Source organism: Trachurus trachurus (genome assembly GCF_905171665.1).
Source record: "Trachurus trachurus genome assembly, chromosome: 11".
Lineage (NCBI taxonomy): Eukaryota > Metazoa > Chordata > Actinopteri > Carangiformes > Carangidae > Trachurus > Trachurus trachurus.
The window spans coordinates 10,935,801-10,957,324 of NC_139904.1; the positions used below are offsets into that span (position 1 = coordinate 10,935,801).

Consider the following 21,524-nt stretch of genomic DNA (forward strand, 5'->3'; position numbering starts at 1 on the left):
TCATGTTTTATATTTTATTTTGAAGACACAGTAGATATCATGTGCAGTAAACAGCTGCTTCTTCTCCCAAAGTGACTGACGGCTCAGTGTCGACAGCTCCACACGCCATCCAGCTGCATCTGAAAATAAAGACAGAAGGTTGCACTCAACATTAGTTATGGCCCATGTGACACATCCCATCTTAATCATGACTCATCAAGCACCAAATGTTTTCAGAGAGTTAACACAGACTGACAGTTAACGGAGAGGTGCTGCTGTTCCCAGCAGGTCCCCGCAGCAGCTGCTGCAGGAGCCCACTGGGATGGGTTTTCATTTATGGTCAATTCCACAGCAAGTCAGGAACAGAGACTCCCGAAAGCCTTGGTATATGACCACACACAAATAAACAAATACAATTCTTCTCTTCCATTTTCTACTTCATTTGAATTTTACTTATATTTTCTTCCCTAGCTCAGAACACTACTTAATGATGTATGCTTATATGCATTGTCAATATGTAAATTCATAAAAAAAATCAGAATTAAACACTACTTTTAATGTAGAAACAATAAAGCTACAGATCAACTGACAAAAATACACAAACTTACAGTGAAAAGCCGCCGAGTCGTGTCTCCAGGAAAGTTCAGGGACCTGAAACAAATGGTGACTTTCATCATTCTCATAAATTTTAAAAAACGTCATTTGAGCATCATTTCTATCACAAGATGATCATCATCTTAAAATTCACTGGCCACATTGTAACCTCTGACTTGTAAACACAGCAATGCAGACAAATACACAACTGTTACTGCTCCATAATTTCCAGAATACAGCATCATGTCCTGAGGGGGAACAACCATTTCATCATCATGTGTCCTGCAGTAATATCCCACAATGCCCATGGTGGGGAACACGTGGGTAAAGCGAAACTACAGATTTTTTCTCTGAGGCATTTCCAACGACTCGGCCCTACGGTTAAAGGTCAGTCGGGATAGGCCTCAGTTCACCTCCCCGGTCACCGGTCCCCTCACTCACCTCTGTGGGGAGTCCGGCCGTCGTCTCTGGACCTGGAGGTGTCGACCCCTCACTGCAGCTCAGACCTGGAGGAGCAATCAGGATGTTGAGTTAGCCTCAGCAGTTTTTCGCAGGTGTTCTGCTAACGTTAATAGATGAGGGGCCGGAGCCCACGCTCTGTTATTTACCATCACTGACAAACATCTGAATACGCAGTTTAATCTGCTGACTAAAGATGCGACCATAATGAGACAGAGCAAACGGCAGCGGCTGGAGGAGCTCACGATCCGACATCACTGTCTGAAACAACCTTTCCATGTCTGAGATGTCACCAAGGACAGAGCTCTGATACAGGAAGAGGATTTTTTTTAAAAGAGGAATTTTTAGCTCAACAATGCCGCATTTTAATTAAACAGCTTTGGAGTAACTGCGGTGGTTTAATAAAATGACTTGTAAAAAAAAAAAAAAATTTTTAAAGGGAGAATGGCAGCTCTGACTTCCACCTAGCATATCTTGGCTGAAAACCAACTATGATTCAAGATCAGAGCCTCCGCCCCGGTGTCTCGGCTCTCGCTTCTACAGCACCACGACAAAAACGTGCCCTGTAATCTCTTGTTTATGACAAGACTACACAAATATACAGGTCGTAACATCGTACGATATAAAATGTTATGTGCCGCTCTATTGATTTCTCGCCGGTTTTGTTGAAAATACATGCACATGGCCTGGAGGAGGGTTAGCAAAAGAGTGGCAAAAAGCTCCTCTTTAAATACTAACAGTGTTTCAACAAACATACCAGGACTCCACACACATGCAGCGTGGAGACCAACGATGCCAGATGTTGAGTTAGTATCGCACTGGCATTTGAGCATACCAGCCGATCAGGCAGCTGGTTGCAGATACCCACAGTGCTGCTGCTGCTGGACATCCAGTCTGAACACACTCACCTCCATCACCACCGGTCCATGGGTCACGTGTCTGTTGTTCGCCACCACCACCACCGTCAGGACCTGAACGAAGGACAAGCTCAGTTAGAGAACAAATGGCTGCTTCTACAGTCACATCGCTGCTCATGTGTCCTGCAGTAATATCCCACAATGCCCATGGTGGGGAACACGTGGGTAAAGCGAAACTACAGTTTTGATCTCTGAAGCATTTCCAACGACTCGGCCCTACAGTTAAAGGTCTGTCGGGACAGGCCTCAGTTCACCTCCACCTCCCCAGTCACCTCACTCACCTCTGTGGGGAGTCCAGCCGTTGTCTCCAGACCTGCAGGCTTCGACCGTCACTGCAGCTCAGACCTGGATGAAGTCAAGGACAACAGTTAGAAAGACGTTTACACAGGACGAGGAACTGTTGCAGAAACCTCAGCAATGTCCAAATGCATCCTATCTGACATGGTTATCCACTTCAGACTGCAACAACCACACATGTTGAACTATCCCTTTAATAATACGCCACATAAAATTGCCAGATCTGGCCCTTGGGTCTTGATTTTGACACATGTGGTCTAACGCTTCAGTGTACTACTTCATGGATAAGTCCCATAACTGCAGGGGATGTCACACCGATTCCTATGACAACTGTTTCAACAAACATACCAGGACTCCACACACACGCAGCGTGGAGACCAACGATGCCAGATGTTGAGTTAGTCTCGCACTGGCATTTGAGCATACCAGCCGATCAGGCAGCTGGTTGCAGATACCCACAGTGCTGCAGTGATGTGAATACGTGACATCAACCACGTCTACTGTACTTACATCATTGTTGATGCAACAGCGCCGAGGGCCGGGCCAGGGAGGACACCTGCAGGAGGAAGAGGAAGGATGAAGGTGACTACGTGTTTCCATGAGCATCGACATAAACAGCAGGGCAGCGTGTTGTTCAGACAGGCAAATGTCACTCACACATTATCAGAGCAGTTGAACATATTTAGCCAATCATCATGACACCCACAGTCGATAGCAGATGCATTACGTCACAACTTACCCTGCAGGAGGGGAGGTGAGGGGCGGGGGTCAGGTGTACTCCTGAGCCTGCAGACAAACATAACACAGTTTACATCGATTGTTCACATTTGTTTGCCATTAAAACCAAATCTTTAAATTACAGAGTTAACGCCTGTCGGTTCTCATAAGTAACACTGCTGCAGAGTGCACAACAGTGGGTTGCAAGAGAATGAGTTGCTCTTTGCACTGTGTGTCCTCTACAGCCCACGGACAGGACCAGAGGACACACTGTGCCCGTTGAACTTCATGCGTCTCCCAGTTCTGTGCACATTTAACCTTTCTACCATTTTGTTTAATCAAAAAGAGGACTTTAAAGCACCAGTACTGACCTCATGTCCCATAGGCTTTGTCAGTTGGAGAACTAGTCCCATCATATTCGGCAATAAGGTCACATCCTGCAAAACAAAACATGAAGTTAAAGTCTTGATTTGCCTCTGGTTAGTAAAAGATACACATTTACAGTCCAGAAGCTGAATGTGTCAGGCCTCATTGTCACCGTTCTGCAACCAACAGTACAGAGATGAAAGCAAAACCTGACTTTCTATAGCCACTGCAGTGCTGAATCAGTCCGCTGCACAGGACGATCCCACTGACAAATCTGCAGAGTGGCCTCATTGTGCTGATCCAATGTCTAGACCACAACATTTACAACCGAGGTAAAAAAAAAAGACACTCAACAAAACCGACCCTTATAAAAACCATTTAAATTATTCAATCAGTGCAGTGCTCCAGTCATCAAGCTTAAATGCTGAGTCCAGGGCTCAGGCATCAAGAAGTTGGGACTAAAACTATTATAAACTTCTCTGGGCAATTGAATCAAGTCGACTGGACTTAGTTTTTGTCTTGAAGACATTTCGCCCCCTATCCAAGGGTCTTCATCAGTTTGTGTAGACTAGAGATGCATTTGACCTGGACAAAATGAGAATTTGCACAGACATTATACACACACACTTTTAGATTACTTCTTTATGGTTGTTTTTTTGTTTTTTAACACTTATTGTTAGTTTATATTATTTCATGTTATTTTGGTGGATCAAGGGGATTGTTTGATCTTAGTTGAGGTTTGAAGACGTGTACAGGATAAGAAATTGTGGTCATAGCGCCACCTTGTGTTCCTAAAGATCAATGCTTTCCAATGAGAAATCTAAAAAAAATTCACCTCAAAAGTAATCAGAATGCATTACATACATTAATAATGCTTTATTCTGAAGACTGAGAATTTAATTACTAAAAAAAAAAGTAGCTCCCACAATCAGACCTCTTAAAAAAATTGATCGGGGGAAACAACGGCAACGCGGCGGTTACGTTAACGCACCACTCATGTAGCGTTCACTGACCCGTAAACCATCTTCCTGTGAGGATACAGGACTGTTATATTTTCTATATTAACAGCAGTTTGCAGACCTGCTCCCTCCCACCACAGTGACACTGATCTCGGCCTGGACGAAGTCAGTCGGACGCGCAAGTGGTGGCGCAAAGGAAAAAAAGGCCGTTAGCCATGTTGGCCTCAAGCTAGGTCCCCGTGCTAACTGAGGATAACGTGGTGCTCCAGTCCCAGGAAAACAAACTAACTAACAAAAAGAAACCATCATGTGTCAAACAATAGCTACTTCGTCTGCAGCCAAACTCCTAGTTTTTGAGCCGAGGTTTGGACAGTGTGGCAAATAAATCCGATATTCACACGCTTACCTGTCGCACACGAGCTCCTTCTCCGCCTCGACTAACTGGAAAGAGAGAACGTGACGTCGTGACGCAAAAGCATTTATAGGGCGTGTTTACGTCAGTTGAAACCGCTTTATGGCAACGGTGCTGCGTTCACGGCAACTCCGGGAACTGAAACACAGACCTTTCTCCAGAGGTAAAATCAGCCCGTATCTTGTCTCCTTCGAGCTCAAATATGTTAACAACCACACAGTCTATGTTTAGCACACTAGTTGTTCAGTATCAGCTCAAATAACAGAGACTTCTTCGACACACAGTTACTTCACGTCAGACCAAAAAGCAGCACTCACACTGCAAGAATCCCAGTAGGTCGGTAGAAGAAACTTAGCCAGGCTAGCGCCGCCTACTGGTTCCGGCAAATTTCATTTGCCCAGAGAATTTCTAATATTGAGGAGAACCAGAGCCAGTCTATTGACGAGCCTTGCCACTAGGGTTGCCAACCGTCCCTTGAAATACGGAATCGTCCCGTATTTGGAGACTAAAAGACATGTCCCTTATTGAACTGATACGGGACGCACTTTGTCCCGTATTTTTGAAAATCCATGTCGGGCGATTTTTATTAATGACCCAGTGCAGTTGTGACTGCCGCTGCTGACTCTGCCTGTCTCAATGAGCCTCTCATTGACCAATGGGACACCGTTATGTTGCTGGGTCGCTTAAGTGTTGCTCGGATACGCCTGCGAAGCCGCTTTCATTGATGTGACTGATGCAAGTGCGGTGGCGAAAAAAAAAACGACCGCAGACGTGTAGAAAAGAACGGGAAAAGAAACACAAATGGCAGGAAAACGTGAGAGATCATTTATACAGAGCCAACCGCACATCTCCCAATTAAATGTCTGCATTAGTCACGGAGGAATCTCTGAGGATAAACAGCCTGGGTCAGGACTCAGACAACCACAGTGGAAGGAGATCTTCAGAGGAGTTAGGGAGTTTGTTCTTCACCAGGTAGGCTATTTCAGGAGGCTGATATAGCATGTATTAATAATTATATCTATTTATTTTGACTCAAATCTGGTTGATAGATAGGTTAGCAGTGACAGAGAAGACGGCAATCTGAAAGTATAGCTCAGTGTTTTTCAACTTTGGGGTCGGGACCCCATGTGGGGTCGCCTGGAATTCAAATGGGGTCGCCTGAAATGTCTAGTAATTGCTAAAAATATTTTTAAAACTAATTATTATTCTTTTTAAAATTATGATTAAAACACCACACACAATCCTAAACAACTGTATTCTATAGTTTCACTTTCTCAAATTTAAATCGAGTTGCAGCATTAGAAATATCTGAGCTGGTGCATCTTGATTGACAGGGTCGCCAGAAATTTGTGATGTCAAAAAGGGGTCACGAGCCAGAAAAGGTTGGGAACCACTGATGAACCACAGCAAAGCTGTCAGGAAGGCCTGTTGCAAGATGTTTAATCACATGTAATTCACTGCTCCTCAAAGTAACCTTAACTGTTAGACTGCTTGACTAAAATATTAATAATGATAATAATAATAAAAATCATGTTGTATTTATTTATGCCCGACCTTCCGCACCTGCACCTGCGCCCGCCCCCGCCTCCCCGTGCGTGCCCGATGTCCCCTGTCCCTTATTTTCACTTCAGAGAGTTGGCAACCCTACTTGCCACTCTCCATAAGCCCCATTGTATCGAACTTGGTTGCAGTTCCGCCAGAATTCCACTAGGAGTGCTCGCGGGCGAGTGCAGAATGAATGGGGCCCTATGGAGCTAGAAGGCTAAATTTGTCCCTTTCACCTGGTAATAGTCAAAAAATCGCAAATATTGTTGTTGTTTCTGCAAGATCAATATGGATTATAGGTTAAAAGTGAAATTGTTGAGAAGTTTTGTCCTTTCGATTTCCTACAGGTTAGGCTGTTGTTGCCCATAAAACGCTAGCATTCTGCTAATGCATGCTGATTGGTCAGTGACGGACTTGCGACTATTTACGACCAGAGATCCCACCTGATGACACAGTAGCTGTAAAACGGGCGAAAAGCTGTTTTATTTCTTTCTGTACCGCTGTTATTATGCACTTTTGTTAACTTTTAATATTTTTTCAAGCGAGAAAGTAACTATTTAGTCTCCCAATATGCGGTCAGTTTATCCAAATGACGGCTGTTTAGAAGTCTGCTCCGATGTTTTCGGAGAAGTGAAGCTGCACCTGTGGAGCAATGACCGGGACATCACAGCGGCAGCAGCCGGTCTGCTGACGTGCTCGGTCGGCGTACCTCTGTCGTCGATCCCGGCGGAGAAAACGGTAGCTAATTAACTTACCCGTAGGTTTTTAGAGGTTTACCAACGCACCGGCTGGTTGATGAAATCTAACAATCGTAGCAGTAGCATTAGTTTATTGTTTGAATGAAAAGTGAAGCTTCATTTGTGTATTGGACAGAGAGCAGTGCTGCCTGGGGGCTCTGTAGCCTCCTACGTTCACCACATTTACATAAATAAATAAATGTTTTACAATGAACCGATCGCCTGCATTAAATGTTTTTTTTTTTTTTTTTTTTAAGTATTATTATGTTATGTTATAGGTTATAACAGCCTTTCTCAGACACTGGGTTATAAACATGGTTACGGTCCGCGGTTCTGTAGACGGGCTGGACGGGCTGTCATCGTGCTCTGAGGTGACTCAGAAATTACCGTAAAGCAGCACCTCTTGTCTGTGACGTCATCATGTTTTTTGAACAGCTTTTTAGAACAGAAAAGTGAACTTAAAAAATCCAATATTCAGCCAAGTGCATTTTATTGCTTCCCCCTTTTGATAATAATATTCAAATTACTTGACAAAAAATTATTTCCAGAGAAAAGTGGATTTTTAGGGGTGTATCCCCATTGACTCCCATTCATTCTGCACTCGCCTGCGAGCGCCCCCACATGGACAGAGACGTGTACCGAAAACCCGGAAGTAGGACGAGAGTGGCAGTTCTCCTCAATATTAGAAATTCTCTGGGAGAACTGCCACTCTCGTCCTACTTCCGGGTTTTCGGTACACGTCTCTGTCCATGTGGGGGCGCTCGCAGGCGAGTGCAGAATGAATGGGAGTCAATGGGGATACACCCCTAAAAATCCACTTTTCTCTGGAAATAATTTTTTGTCAAGTAATTTGAATATTATTATCAAAAGGGGGAAGCAATAAAATGCACTTGGCTGAATATTGGATTTTTTAAGTTCACTTTTCTGTTCTAAAAAGCTGTTCAAAAAACATGATGACGTCACAGACAAGAGGTGCTGCTTTACGGTAATTTCTGAGTCACCTCAGAGCACGATGACAGCCCGTCCAGCCCGTCTACAGAACCGCGGACCGTAACCATGTTTATAACCCAGTGTCTGAGAAAGGCTGTTATAACCTATAACATAACATAATAATACTTAAAAAAAAAAAAAAAACATTTAATGCAGGCGATCGGTTCATTGTAAAACATTTATTTATTTATGTAAATGTGGTGAACGTAGGAGGCTACAGAGCCCCCAGGCAGCACTGCTCTCTGTCCAATACACAAATGAAGCTTCACTTTTCATTCAAACAATAAACTAATGCTACTGCTACGATTGTTAGATTTCATCAACCAGCCGGTGCGTTGGTAAACCTCTAAAAACCTACGGGTAAGTTAATTAACGACCGTTTTCTCCGCCGGGATCGACGACAGAGGTACGCCGACCGAGCACGTCAGCAGACCGGCTGCTGCCGCTGTGATGTCCCGGTCATTGCTCCACAGGTGCAGCTTCACTTCTCCGAAAACATCGGAGCAGACTTCTAAACAGCCGTCATTTGGATAAACTGACCGCATATTGGGAGACTAAATAGTTACTTTCTCGCTTGAAAAAATATTAAAAGTTAACAAAAGTACATAATAACAGCGGTACAGAAAGAAATAAAACAGCTTTTCGCCCGTTTTACAGCTACTGTGTCATCAGGTGGGATCTCTGGTCGTAAATAGTCGCAAGTCCGTCACTGACCAATCAGCATGCATTAGCAGAATGCTAGCGTTTTATGGGCAACAACAGCCTAACCTGTAGGAAATCGAAAGGACAAAACTTCTCAACAATTTCACTTTTAACCTATAATCCATATTGATCTTGCAGAAACAACAACAATATTTGCGATTTTTTGACTATTACCAGGTGAAAGGGACAAATTTAGCCTTCTAGCTCCATAGGGCCCCATTCATTCTGTACTCGCCCGCGAGCACTCCTAGTGGAATTCTGGCGGAACTGCAACCAAGTTCGATACAATGGGGCTAATGGAGAGTGGCAAGGCTCGTCAATAGACTGGCTCTGATTTGCCTCAACAATGTAGTCAGGACACTAGCAATGCGTTTCGGTTTGCTCCGTCCGCCAGAGCGGACGGACCAATCAGCGAACAGACGGGTAAGTGAAGGCGATGACGTTGAACTCAAGCGCTCAAGATTAACCTATGAGCTTAACCGGTGTATAGCACACGTGACCACCAAGCAGCAGCGATTAGTTGAAGCAAATGTAAGCAACCGCCTCCCGGAAGCAAACGAATCCCTATGGCTCGTGTTCAGACGCTATATGAAATGTAATGAAATAAGCGGCTGATGCATCAGGCTAGAAGAAACTACCTTTGCACAGTATTTTTTTATGTATTATGTTATGTATTTTATATATTGTACAATTCAATATAGTCTGTGATATATATTTATTTAGTACTCATGTCCTGTTTCTCTTTTTATGCTGCTGTGACTGATTAATTTCCCCTTGGGGATGAATTAAGTTTAACTTTAACCTTTGATATGGTTCAGAGTACTTTGGTAGGTGTCTTTGGACAGATGTTATAACATGCAAAGCAGAGTCTCAAATGTGTGTAGTTTAAAAGTTCAAATATATGACTCAGAATATTAAATGCTTGCTTCATAATGTAGTAAAAAAGGGCTGGGATTGTAGGAGTCTGGACTCACTCGTGATCAGGGCCGTTGTATAGGGGAGAAAGGTGATGTTATTCTAGGGGCCCAGCGCCCAGTAGGGCCCACAAAAACCCCAGTAGTCTATTCTTTGTATGACTGAATTATTCTGCATAAGACCCTGACTGATAGGCTACTCATAGTAATCCTGCATTAGCATCAAAACAAAGTAGGCTAAATAAGAAATGATAATACATTCGTAGTTTATGAAAAAAAGTGGAAAAGTCAGGGGGCAGGGGCCCACTTTAGTATTCTTTCAGGGGGCCCAGAATTCCTAGCAACGGCCCTGCTCGTGATTGTGTTGCAGGACAATGCCACACTAAAGGAAGTGGTTCATGAATAGACTGGATTATTAATGAGTCTTATTTATTGACTTACTAATAATGAACTGCTGGACATGTGAATTCCCACTGTATGCATGTGCATGTATATATATATATATATATATATATATATATATATATATATATATATATATATATATATATATATATATATATATATATATATATGTGTGTGTGTATGTATGTATGTGTATGTGTGTGTGTATATATATATACACACATACACACACACACCTCTAACGATCAGTACTGATATATAATGTAGTTAAAGCTCAATACTCATGTAATAATGCAGTAATGATTACCAAATACTTAGATTATCATCACAGAGTACTCATGATCAACATGACACCAGTCCAGATCCCCATCAGGAGATCCACTTTCTGACCATTACCATGTTATTTAATTACTCACTCAAGAGGATAAACAACAGCTCCACTCACTACATTTGATCTTAAGTCAACATTTTACTCATTTGATATTCATACAGTTGACACAATTGGGGAAAAAAAATAATCATTTCCATTTTAATTAAAACCTATTTTTACTTGCTTTGGGTGATGTCGTACAAACGCTCTCAAGTACAAATTCAGTGCCAACACTGGGGGAGGGTCGACAGGTGGAAGATACGCAGGAACAAAAGGTTTTTTTTTACTTCTACATCTTTCAAAATAGAAAAACAGAGACAAGTGGATACTTGGCTTAAAGACATTTTGCTTACATTCTTCTTTAACAAATAATTTAGAAAAGGTTTGCATTGTAGATTTTTTTGAAGATAAGCCAGTAACGAATCCCTACAGTAAAAGGTTTGAGCACACAACACTAAAAGTAAAATTGAAAATAAAAAGTAAAAAGCAATTCAAAATGGGCTTCAACAGAAGGTTAACACAACATCAGCTGGATCAATGATCAGTTTTTTAGCTGTTACACATTGTTTTAAAACCTTTAAAAAAGTGTTTCAGGACATTTACATGTATTAAAAAAAAAAACACTAAAGCAAAAACCACAGATGTGTATAGTCAGCAGGGCTCGTTAATGTATAAAAAAGGTCCCTCTGCACAGTTATTTCAGAATGAAAGTTTTGCAGGAGCAGGTTGATGCAGATTTGACCGGCGGTCGAAGCACATTCAGATGACAACTTGGTTTTCTGGATGAGTCCGGGATCGCAACCACTCATCTACCTTATTAACGTGATCGTTTTCTCAGCACATCAACACCACGTTGTGTGTGAGTGAGTGTGTGAGAGAGCAGCTGTACAGTCCTGCAGTGACTCTGCATGCGCTTCAGGTTCAGTCCGTCAGGGTCACTCCATGCTGTCTGGGTCTGCCTGGGCCATGTAGGCGTCCAGTTCGGCATCCAGGTGACCTTTGGTCTTCGACATGTAAGCGTCCAGCTGGTTGTCCAGTTGCTCACGGGTCACCACCGGTCTGCCGACGGCTCGACCCCGCCCGCGGCCGCGACCGGCACCGGCACCGCCTCGACCAGCGAAGCCACCGCGTCCCCTCAGTCCACCGCGACCTGTCCATCAACACACAGAGAGTGAGTGGCTTTGAGATGATCCATTTTCTGTACTCATCAACATGTCAAGTTAAAGGGCTAGTTCAACTTTTTTTCCTTGTTGTTTTTTTGAGATCCACGGCGCAGAGATGGGAGCTGCTCAGCAAACACAATCCTGTTCCTGTTCACCCTGTCCCTCATCAAACTCATCAAATACACAATCCAACAACTCCAAAACACTCTCGTGGACAAGTTGTGATCTGCACATTCTCCACGCTATGAAATAATCATGTATAATTCTGAAACATTACGACTCATGAAGCAAATACTCTGAACTACTTGCACCTTTGAAATCACTTCGCTCAGCAGCCGTGTCTGGAAAGTAGTTCCAGCTACGCATTTGCTCTGAAAACAACTCTGTCTTGTAATGTTACAGTATTATTTCATAGCATGGTGGATGTGCAGGTCACAACTTGTCCACCAGAGCGTTTTGGAGTTGTTGGATTGTGTATTTGATGAGTTTGATGAGGGACAGAGGACCTATACTGTTCACCTCCATTGTGTTCACTGAGCAGCTCACGTCTCTGCCCCGCTGATCTCAAAATAACATGCACCGATAATTAAAGGTAATGAACCTACTGCTATGACTATAGGGATTATGGCAATAGGAGAAATTTGCAAAAAATGTTTAACTATCCCTTTAACAGAGGACTCATTTTGGACATGAATAGAGACGACACTGGCAGCCTCTGACCTCTGACCACGCCTCCTCGTGCTGCTCCTCGGGACAGGGGCCCTCCTCTGCCTGGGACTCCCCCACGGTTGCGACCTCCTCTACGCATCGCCATGCGGCCAGCGGCGCCACGGCCTCGCATCGGGACGCCTGTCGCCACTCGCTTCCCTACGAAGTCACATCACACAGTCAGATCATCATCACCTGCAGGAAAATAATCTAGAGCCAGAGAGTGGAGCCCACAGCTGGAACTACAGTAGAGACGCTTTCACAGGTTGAGTGAGTGTGGATATGAACCTCTCAGGGACAGAGCTCCTCTCATGACTCCTCCTCTGGCTCGTCCTCGCAGGCCTCCCCTGGTCATCCCCCGCATTCCTCCTCTGCCTCCCATGGGTCCTCCTCGCATCAGAGCCCCGACGGGCCGGCCCAGCCTGGCCTGAATGTTGCTCTTCCCCAGGCGCTGCTTCAGGCTCTTATACAAGTTATTCAGACGCAGTTAGGAACAAAGTGAAGTCAGACCAACGAGGAAGGCATTAATGAAGAAGTACACAACACCGGGTCTGGACGCAACGACTCCTGTGTTGACCAATCACTTTCCTACACGAGCTTGTTCCTGTACATGACTGTGTGATGTGAATAATGAGATGAATATGAAGTCCAATATTAAAGGGAAGTCGATGGCAGACGACGTTCAGTCCTCAGCTCGTGTCGACAAATGTGACAGACATCGCTGAATTATGTTAATAATTTACACTTCCTGTGATCTGACTCTGCTGTGTCCATGTTCGTGGTATATTTAAAAAAAAAATCATCTTTAAAGGATTATGTCACCCAAAATCAATAATTCACCAATTTTCTACTCACCCTCATGCCAAGGGTTTGGAGAACTTTCAGAGTCATCAAAACGATTTTGGAGTTCCGGCTGGCTTTTCATATAATGGCGGCAGATTGTGCTCACTTCTGAATCGTCCAAAACACACACACACACAGTAAAACATCCAGATACCTCCATACTGCTCGTCTGTACTGACCCAAGTGTCCTGAAGCTGCAACATGAAAAAGTTGTTCGGAAAAACTTAATTTGATCTCCGTTTTTAGCCTTGCTGTAGTAGTAGCTCCCAGTGGCTGTGCGAGATTTGCGACATGTTCTTCCATGTTTCCATCATACATCCAGTGGTTTACAACGACAAACGAACATCTCGCAGCAAATCTCGCGCAGCCACTGGGAGCTACTACTACAGCAAGGCTATAAACGGAGATCAAATTAAGTTTTTCCGAACAACTTTTTCATGTTGCAGCTTCAGGACACTTGGTCAGTACGGACGAGCAGTATGGAGGTATCTGGATGTTTCATAGTGTGTGTTTTGGACGATTCAAAAATGAGCACAATCTGCCGCCATTATATGAAAATCTGTTGCCAGTCGGACCCCCCCTGGAACTACAAAAGCGTTTTGATGACTCAGAAAGTTCTCCAAACCCTTCCTTGGCATGACGATGAGTAGAAAATTGATAAATTATCAATTTTGGGTGAAGTATCCCTTTAAGTCTGGATTGTTTTTCACTGACCAAAATAAAAAAAACTGGTCTTTTGCTGCAAAATATCAAAGTTAACTCACCTCCCTGTGGAGCTGTGTGGTGCTTTTAAGAAGCTGTTTTACTGCCAGATGGAAACTGTTGTGAATATTATTGGATGTCAATGAGCTAAAAGGAGGCCGAGTGCTGTGGTTTGCAGCTGGACGACGATCGAACAGCTCGTCTTACTTCAGAGGGAGTTCACACATCACAACAGGTCCAACTGACTCTCAGCGGTCTGATCTCTGGCCTCACCTGCTTGTGATTGAGAGCGGCTTGCACCGAGGGCCGGTTCTCCATCTGCTGGGCCAGCCGGCGATTGCGGGCACTGGCCAAATGCTGCTGTTGCATGGTGGCTCGAATGCTTACTGCAGTGGGCTGCTTGTTCTTCAGCATGTTAGTGAAGCTTTAGAGGTGGGAGGGAAAAAGAGGGAGGAAGTAAAAAGAAGGGGACAGGGGATATACAGAGGAGGAGGAGGAAGCAGGGTTCCACATCAAGTCATTTCTCATGTTACGGATGCCGCCACACAGACTCAGACTGGTGGCTCTTTTCTCTTTGGCATGTAAGACTCATGTTCCTCTTGTTGGCACTCACTTTCTCTCTCAATCAAATGACAGAATTATGCACACTTCATTCAGCATGTGTTTTTTTTTTAAACAAGCACAAGAAGGCAGGCAAACTGAGATGAAGAAAATAACTCCAGAGAGAAAACAAAGAGAGAGAGAGAGAGAGAGAGAGGAGCAGAGAGGAGGTGCCAGAAGAGGAGCACAGTTTTTTTTGCCACTTACAGGCCTCCAGCTGAGCTGACCGTTGGGGGACGTCATCGCCGTCGTCGTCGTGTTGCAGCAGCAGCAGCAGCAGAGGCCCCGGGCGCGAGGAGTGCTTGGCCACCCAGCCACTTACAGCATGGACCGTGACTTATGGTTAAAAACCCATTGAGAGTCAGAGCAAAAGGGGGAGGAGAGATGGGAGCGTCGGGGGGGGGGGGGAGTGGGGAAGGGGAGCTCTGTGTCACGTCCAAGCTCGGACTGAGTACCCGGTGTCTTATAGAGGAGAGAGAGAGACAGTGATAGAACAGGAGGATGAAAGGAGCATGTGCTTCACTTGAGAGAGTGTGAGAGAGGCAGAAAGGATAAAGAGCTGCCTCGTCTCCCTGGTAGCCGAGGACTTCCTCTCCCCCTTCTTTAAAAAAAAAAAAGGACGTATACTTTGCGTATACTCTGCTGTGTGATTAACAGGGAGCAGCTGTGCCGAGGCCTTTACAGGACAGTGGTCTGGTCTAGTGTAGGCTTAACAAGGTTTTCTGTTTTTTACCATGTACGACCACTACCCCCTCCCCTTGTCTACATGTGTGCGCTGCTTACACAAGACGTCGGGCTCGGAGAGAGAGCTCCGTCCGCGCCGCGTCACAACAATCTCATCGACTGACTCGTCGCCAGTAGAAAAAACGTCAATAAAGACAAAGTTGAGTGAGCAGCGCACACACGGAGGACGCCGGGCAGAATTAGCATCCGTGTCGGGTCCGGTCCCCGACAGTAGCCGTCGGTAGAGATCACTAGAACCTTCACAAGCCATGGCTGGCAACTTGCATCTGGTGTCTAACTGCTGACAGGGTGCGTGGCGCCTCACCGCTCATTCAGGGACACTTTGGTGGTGCTTTTCAGGACAACCTTTTGGGAGGAGGCTGCACTCATTTTGACAGGCTTCGGCTGATTTAGGCTCCTGGGAGAGGGGAAGAACAAGAAGACGGGACAGAAAATAAAACAAAAATGGTGTCAGTAATGATTTTCCAAAGGGACGGTCGGCTCAGACAGTTTGTACCAGGCAGCATCCACACGACTACTTTTTTGTTATGCTTGTGGCTGTTGTATGCATGTGTGCTCCTGAATTGCCCCTCTGGGATGAATAAAGTTATTTGAATTGAACTCAATTTAAAAAAATACATCTCTTTTGTTGTGCTTTTGCCATTTCAGGCACTGAAATTGAAATTGTAGACATTGCTGGCCCCCGTTTTATTTAGAAACTCTAGTGTAAGTGGGTGGGTGGTTGAAATGAGATTGAATCATAAACATTACGGGCATTATTGTGACTGGTGTATAGTAGATAATGTGTATTTCACACTACATCTCTCTTTGACGTTACTCTTTTGCATATTATTTGCATCGTCCACCAAAGTAGTAATGTGCTTCCTGCCTGGTCAACACGATTAGTCAAGTGGAGAACATTTTCTCCCCCCCCCCCCCCATTTGAAAACACCATCATAAAATGAAATAGCAGCAGAATATGAGATTAGAAACTTAAATAACTAACAAAACAAGGCGTTGTGTATTATTAGGATTAACCGTCTCATTGTAAAGGTGCACACACACACTAAGTGGGTTTCTTGTTATTTCAAGGAGTCAGGTACAAATTTAATTTAAAAGTCTTTTTCTGCTCATCTCCTTCTCAGACAAGAAAAGCTGATTAGACGTCGGTGGCTGAACACTAACTCTAATTTGTTTTGATACGATATTACAAAGGATTAAAATGCTACAGAAGAGCCCCCACTGCTGGATTAAACAGTCAAGAGATATGATGTTTTACTAGTTCATAAAGCTTTCAGCTGACCCTTAACACCCTCCTCTGTTTGTTGGTGCATTTATTCATCAGTAAAAAGCACAAAGACCACCTCCCCCGGAGGAGCAGAGATGATATCAAGGACCTAATCTTGAGAGGGTGGCGTCAGTGCAGTGCAGTAATCAACAATATGGCCTTGGGGGACGGTGTGGAGGCTCCCAGCAGCTGTCCAGCCACATATCACACACACACACACACACATACACAGCAGGGTCTGGATGGACAGCACAGGTGTTTCCCTGTCCCGAGCCCTGGAGCAGCAGGGACAGGTAGCTCTGCTTTCACACCAGCAAGTTACTGCAGATCAGGTCGTGATAGTGAAAGAGCCGCAAAAAACGACACGCTTGGAGGGAATTAACCCTTTAAATATGAGCCATCATTTTTTACGGAGATAGTTTTGCCAGTGGCCTCTTTCTTGGTCCTGGCAAACCAGCTGGGCCACCACCACCACCACCACCACCGGCGTAGACGTTACACAAAAACACCACAACACAGAGTCCATTTGGAGATATGATTTTGACATATTTTGAGAGATTAAACATGAATGTAATGTTTTATTTGTTTTTTACTTACAGTGAAAGTCGCGTCCGTGGAGAGAAAAGCCTCACAGCAGCCGGCTAGCGTTAAGTTAGCTTTAGCAGCTTTAGCAGCTTTAGTAGTGACGCGCTGGGTTTTTAGATACTTTTCTTTCTGCGAAGTGAAACTAACAAAAAAGAAAAAGGAGGAAATCGTTTTGTTTGATTGTTTTTAAACTGAGAAGCCACAGTAACCAAAAAAAAAAAAAAAAAAAAGCTAAAAGACAAGAGACGAGGGGGGGAGGATAAGACCGACGCGTCTCCCTAAAATGGTGCTGCTGCCGTCCGCCCTCAAGAAGCTCCTCGGGAAGAAAATGGAGCGAGAGGTCTTATGACGCCGCCGTCACCGTGACGTCACTTCCCGTCAGGTGACTGCTGCTGCGCGAGCCTGCGACAGTTGTGTTAAAATGGCAGCGGCGGCGGCGGCGGCGGCTGTGGTGGAGGCTTCTCCTGCTTCTGCTTCAGGTAACGATGCTATCGCCGAGGGGCTACTCGACCTCCTGAAGCCAGCCATCCAGCAGCTGGATCTGCACGTGCATTCAGTCAGGTAAATGCCCTCGCGGACCGTCCTGCTGCTGCGTCTACACCTGACCTGGCACGAGCTCGGCAGTCTCGTGATGCAGCTGGAACTAGTTGTTGTTGTTGTTGTTGTTATCATTGTAATTCACAATGAAAAAGGCCACTCCAGAGAGTAACTGTTAAATATACATAAATGTAGAATTCATGGAGACATGTAAAATGCTGTTTCAGATATCTACACTTATTGTATTAATTGTATTAACACCAATTGTACTTATATTGTCATGACCATGAACAATAGCAACTGTGCAGATACACAAATGTATTGACATCTGTCAAAACATTGATGGACACAAAGGTTGACATAGTCATTCATCACTGATTCATTCATCACGATTGAAGCTTCAGTATTCACAGGCACTTTTTGTTAAGAATATACCACCACATTGTTGTGTTGTGGCACATTTACAGAACCTACAATGGCCCTAAAAACAATCTGTCTGACTGCAGGAACTGTAGAGTAACAGGAACATGGTACAAAAAACAGTAGAAATAAGACCGTAAAGAAAAAACACAATTGATTCATTAGATCGATCATCATTGTTGTGTTCTCGCACAAGTCCATCAGACTCTCTTGAATCTTCAGCGATCCCTGAGAAGTCAACACAATGCAACTTAAGAATAACACACACACACAAATCGACAAAACATGATGCAGCATGTTTGCGTATTTGAGAGTATTTTGTAGCATAGGCTATATGTTGTCACTTTGACAAGTTCAGACAAAGAGTTTCACCTTAGTTTTAAGCTGATTGCTGAGGCTATATTTGTCGTTTTGATGAATATTAGATGTTCTTAAATTCAGTGAGACTGTAGTACCTGTTTGTGCACTAGGAACTGATATATTCTGAACATTGTATCATCTGTTATACATGTTTAACTAATGTGACTGTTTAATTCTTTGCAGAGAAAGCCAGGTGGAGCTAAGAGAGCACATAGACAGCCTGGCCACAGGTAATTCACTGTGTAATGTTAAATCCCTGATACAGGTGTTTTTGTTTACCTTTTTTTTAAATCTAAAAGATAACATTCGTTTTTTTGAAAGCACATTTACAGAGTACATGGAATAACATCTGATTGCTAACCAGTGGATTGCTCTTGTGTGTCTTTGCAGAGTTGTGCAGGATAAATGAACATCAGAAAGTGGCTCTGGACCTGGATCCTTATGTGAAGAAGCTGCTGAATGCAAGACGCAGAGTAGTGCTAGTAAACAACATACTGCAAAATGCTCAGGTCGGTGACCAGGTTTTCCCTGTTGCACTTCTTCCCACAGTTCATAAAGCTGCACTATCAATATTTTAACAGTGATTATGTGTGATATGAAAGGTGTTGCCCCCCTCCCGGCTCTAACCCATTTTTTTAATAACTCCAACTTGGTTTGATTTTCCAAACGTAACCCTGAGCAGCAAACAGCAGAGAGACACAGTCAGGAAGCAGCTGATGGGCCAGATATTTCCCTCAAGAGCTGGTGGAGACTAGCCTGGGTATACCCATGCTGCCTTGCACGTGATTTTATTCGCTCTGCAAGTCAGCCTGGAAACCATGGACCCAATTTTTCCCTCTACGAGTGAGCCAATCACAGAACGGGGGAGGGGGCAGCAAGACGATGACAACACAGCGAAGCGACTTTGTTGATAGCTTGTCGATCCAAGCTGATGCTTTACCTTTCGATGCAGGGTTAGAAAGTGTTTTAAGTAGTTTAGACCGCAGGATTATTTTGAAAACAGAGCAACGTTTAGTGAGCAGATTTCTGTCGCTCTAAATACGTAATCGGGTATGATTGATATGAATGGCTATAAGCTACAGAGTAGACACATTTGATAGACATTCGTAGCGCCCAATAAACAACCCTGGGCTTTCGTAAACCTCGCCTTAAATACGGAAAAAATGAACAGGTGGTTCCCAGACCGAATCTCAATCTACATTGAGGTGAGGCCTGACGTTAGCCAGGCGAGGTGGAGACCAAACACAGAGCTAAAAGAGAGGGAACACTGAGGCTTGTGCTACGAAGCAAATTGACAGACTATTTTTACTTGTCCAACATTTATTATTCTGATAACCTGTATTGTGAAGCTGGTTAGTAGCTAACCCTGGATTGTCCTATATGCTAGAAGTGTGTGGTGTCACTACTGCTACCCTTAGTAACCCTTGTGTTATGTTCACATTTTGGACCCTTTGGAACTGTTCGGGTCAAATTGAGCGGAACATTATTGTTGGTTTTAACTGAAAGTCTAACTTAATAAACCAACAGCAACATAACGTGGAGTTTTCTGTTCCCAGGAACGTCTGAGGCGACTCAACCACAATGTGGCCAAAGAGACAGCACGAAGGAAGACCATGCTGGAGGCTTCAGGAGCGTTTACGACCCGTTCCCCCAGCAAACCATGACCCTCCTCTTCCTCCTGCTCTGCACAGCAAACACTGTGAACTGTCTTGACCAGGAGGGACACATCAATACAAGACACTGTAACAAGAGGAGGGCTCGTCTTCCTTTGACATTTTCTTGTCTAATCACATACTGATGTCCTGCTCTGCTTTGTCTGATGTCATCATAATAAAATCCTGTTTTCTGTCTGCTTAGCATTAAGCGAACAGGTTATTGTTTAATCTTCAAAGAAAATACAGGAAAGTCAGCTTTACAGTATCACTACTTCATGCATTACACACATGTAGCGTCTTGACCTTCCACATTTTCATTAGTTTCTGTCTTCTGGTCCAGTGAATGAATGTCGATGAACTCTCCCTTTGTGTTTCTGAGATTTCTTTGTGGGTGTGAAGCTCTGCTCACAATCAACACAAAGCATTATGTTATCAGACTGATGTCGTTAGTAAATGATGAGAAAGACAATTATGCGTGATTATACGTTGTAATGCTTGTGAGTATTGTATGTCATTGATTGCTTTATTAAGAGTGTTTATAACTATATATCTTTTTTTTTTTTTTTTAGCTTGTGCATAAACATTTTTTACGTTGCACATGTGGCAACATATTGATGAAAATAAAGCAAAACCTGTGATGTTTATTGCTCGGACAATATGAAGGTGTTTGACCATATAAAAGATACAGTGACGATGATTCACCTTTTTTTTGTGTCTTGCAAGCAAAATGGGTGGAGGTCAGGTCAGAGGGTGGTGCTAGAGGAAAGGCTGACTGTTGAAATTGTGGCATGAATGTGCTCTGTAAATTTCACGACTGGTATCAGTATGGGGTATGAGTTTTATAGTTGCAGTGTTGCCTATTTTATAATCACCTTTTTGGTCATTTAAGGTTTATTCTGGGGAAAAGAGAGACAAAGTTAGTCAAAATAAGTAGCCTACTTTATCTAAGTTAATTTTAATTAAATATACCTCACTTGTTTTTGAGCAGTATAGTACATTTGGAAATATGTATTTGTCTGAATAGTATAGTAGTAGTAAGAGCTAAACCCCCCACTTGTTTTATGACTAGATTTGAGCTTGTTTTTTTATTTATTATAAAACAGCAACATTTCAATCACTAACAGGGAGGCATTGCCAAACACTTTGCAACTGTCTTCATGTGTTTTATTAACCCGCTTTTGTTTTATTATGTCAGATGAGTTCAACATGTTTCCTGCAGATCATGTAAGAGTATGGAGAGTGTGTGAATCTTGGTCGTGTGTGGTCATGCTTGGGCTGTTAAGAGTTTTGCCCAAACAACTGTTACTCTGCCTGCTGTGCTGTGTGTGTGGATTTGCTTCACTATACTTAACGGGTCCAAAGCGCTGGAAAACCACGAGTGTAAATGGCCATTTGCTGGGCAACGCCTGGTGTTGGATTTAAAGGTTAAATCAGGTTTAGTAAGTAAAGGTCATCAGTCGCTCTGTTGTGGTGGAAAAAGGTTAAGAGTGTCGGGCAGGAGGAAGTATTGTCAACAACGGGTCCCCACGAATGTAGTAAGACGTGTGTGTGTGTGTGTGTGTGTGTGTGTGTGTGTG

General features: G+C 43.8%; 2 protein-coding genes and 1 long non-coding RNA gene across 4 annotated transcripts; 1 reads left to right on the forward strand and 2 right to left on the reverse strand.

Moving 5' to 3' along the window:
• Positions 1–4,739, reverse strand: LOC310993646. Of its 2 annotated transcripts, XR_014595750.1 has the most exons (9): positions 4,695–4,739; positions 3,335–3,400; positions 2,986–3,032; positions 2,757–2,802; positions 2,231–2,294; positions 1,941–2,003; positions 1,015–1,079; positions 588–630; positions 1–119 (listed from the first exon to the last, which is right to left on the reverse strand). It is a non-coding gene; the product is annotated as an uncharacterized lncRNA (long non-coding RNA). The 2 variants fall into 2 exon arrangements; XR_014595751.1 differs by having other exon boundaries at positions 588–1,079.
• A 5,664-nt stretch (positions 4,740–10,403) lies between these two features.
• chtopa (chromatin target of PRMT1a) lies at positions 10,404–17,259 on the reverse strand. Its single transcript, XM_083982013.1, has 6 exons — positions 16,988–17,259; positions 15,428–15,520; positions 14,053–14,203; positions 12,523–12,697; positions 12,247–12,393; positions 10,404–11,513 (listed from the first exon to the last, which is right to left on the reverse strand). The coding sequence occupies exons 2-6, from the start codon at positions 15,490–15,492 to the stop codon at positions 11,299–11,301; spliced, it is 753 nt and encodes a 250-aa protein (XP_083838139.1). The 5' UTR covers positions 15,493–15,520; positions 16,988–17,259; the 3' UTR covers positions 10,404–11,298.
• An 81-nt stretch (positions 17,260–17,340) lies between these two features.
• Positions 17,341–20,624, forward strand: snapin (SNAP associated protein). The gene is made up of 4 exons (XM_083982014.1): positions 17,341–17,536; positions 18,476–18,522; positions 18,683–18,801; positions 19,849–20,624. The coding sequence occupies exons 1-4, from the start codon at positions 17,397–17,399 to the stop codon at positions 19,954–19,956; spliced, it is 414 nt and encodes a 137-aa protein (XP_083838140.1). The 5' UTR covers positions 17,341–17,396; the 3' UTR covers positions 19,957–20,624.
• Positions 20,625–21,524: the final 900 nt, after the last annotated feature.

Coding starts and splice junctions, on each gene's coding strand:
- chtopa (XM_083982013.1), bottom strand. CDS start 15,492: ATGAGTGCAGCCTCCTCCCAAAAGGTTGTCCTGAAAAGCACCACCAAA. Junction 12,394..12,522: donor AGGAGCTCTGTCCCTGAGAG/GTTCATATCCAC, acceptor GTGACTTCGTAG/GGAAGCGAGTGGCGACAGGC. Junction 11,514..12,246: donor ACGAGGAGGCGTGGTCAGAG/GTCAGAGGCTGC, acceptor GTTGATGGACAG/GTCGCGGTGGACTGAGGGGA.
- snapin (XM_083982014.1), top strand. CDS start 17,397: ATGGCAGCGGCGGCGGCGGCGGCGGCTGTGGTGGAGGCTTCTCCTGCT. Junction 17,537..18,475: donor CTGCACGTGCATTCAGTCAG/GTAAATGCCCTC, acceptor AATTCTTTGCAG/AGAAAGCCAGGTGGAGCTAA. Junction 18,523..18,682: donor CATAGACAGCCTGGCCACAG/GTAATTCACTGT, acceptor GTGTCTTTGCAG/AGTTGTGCAGGATAAATGAA.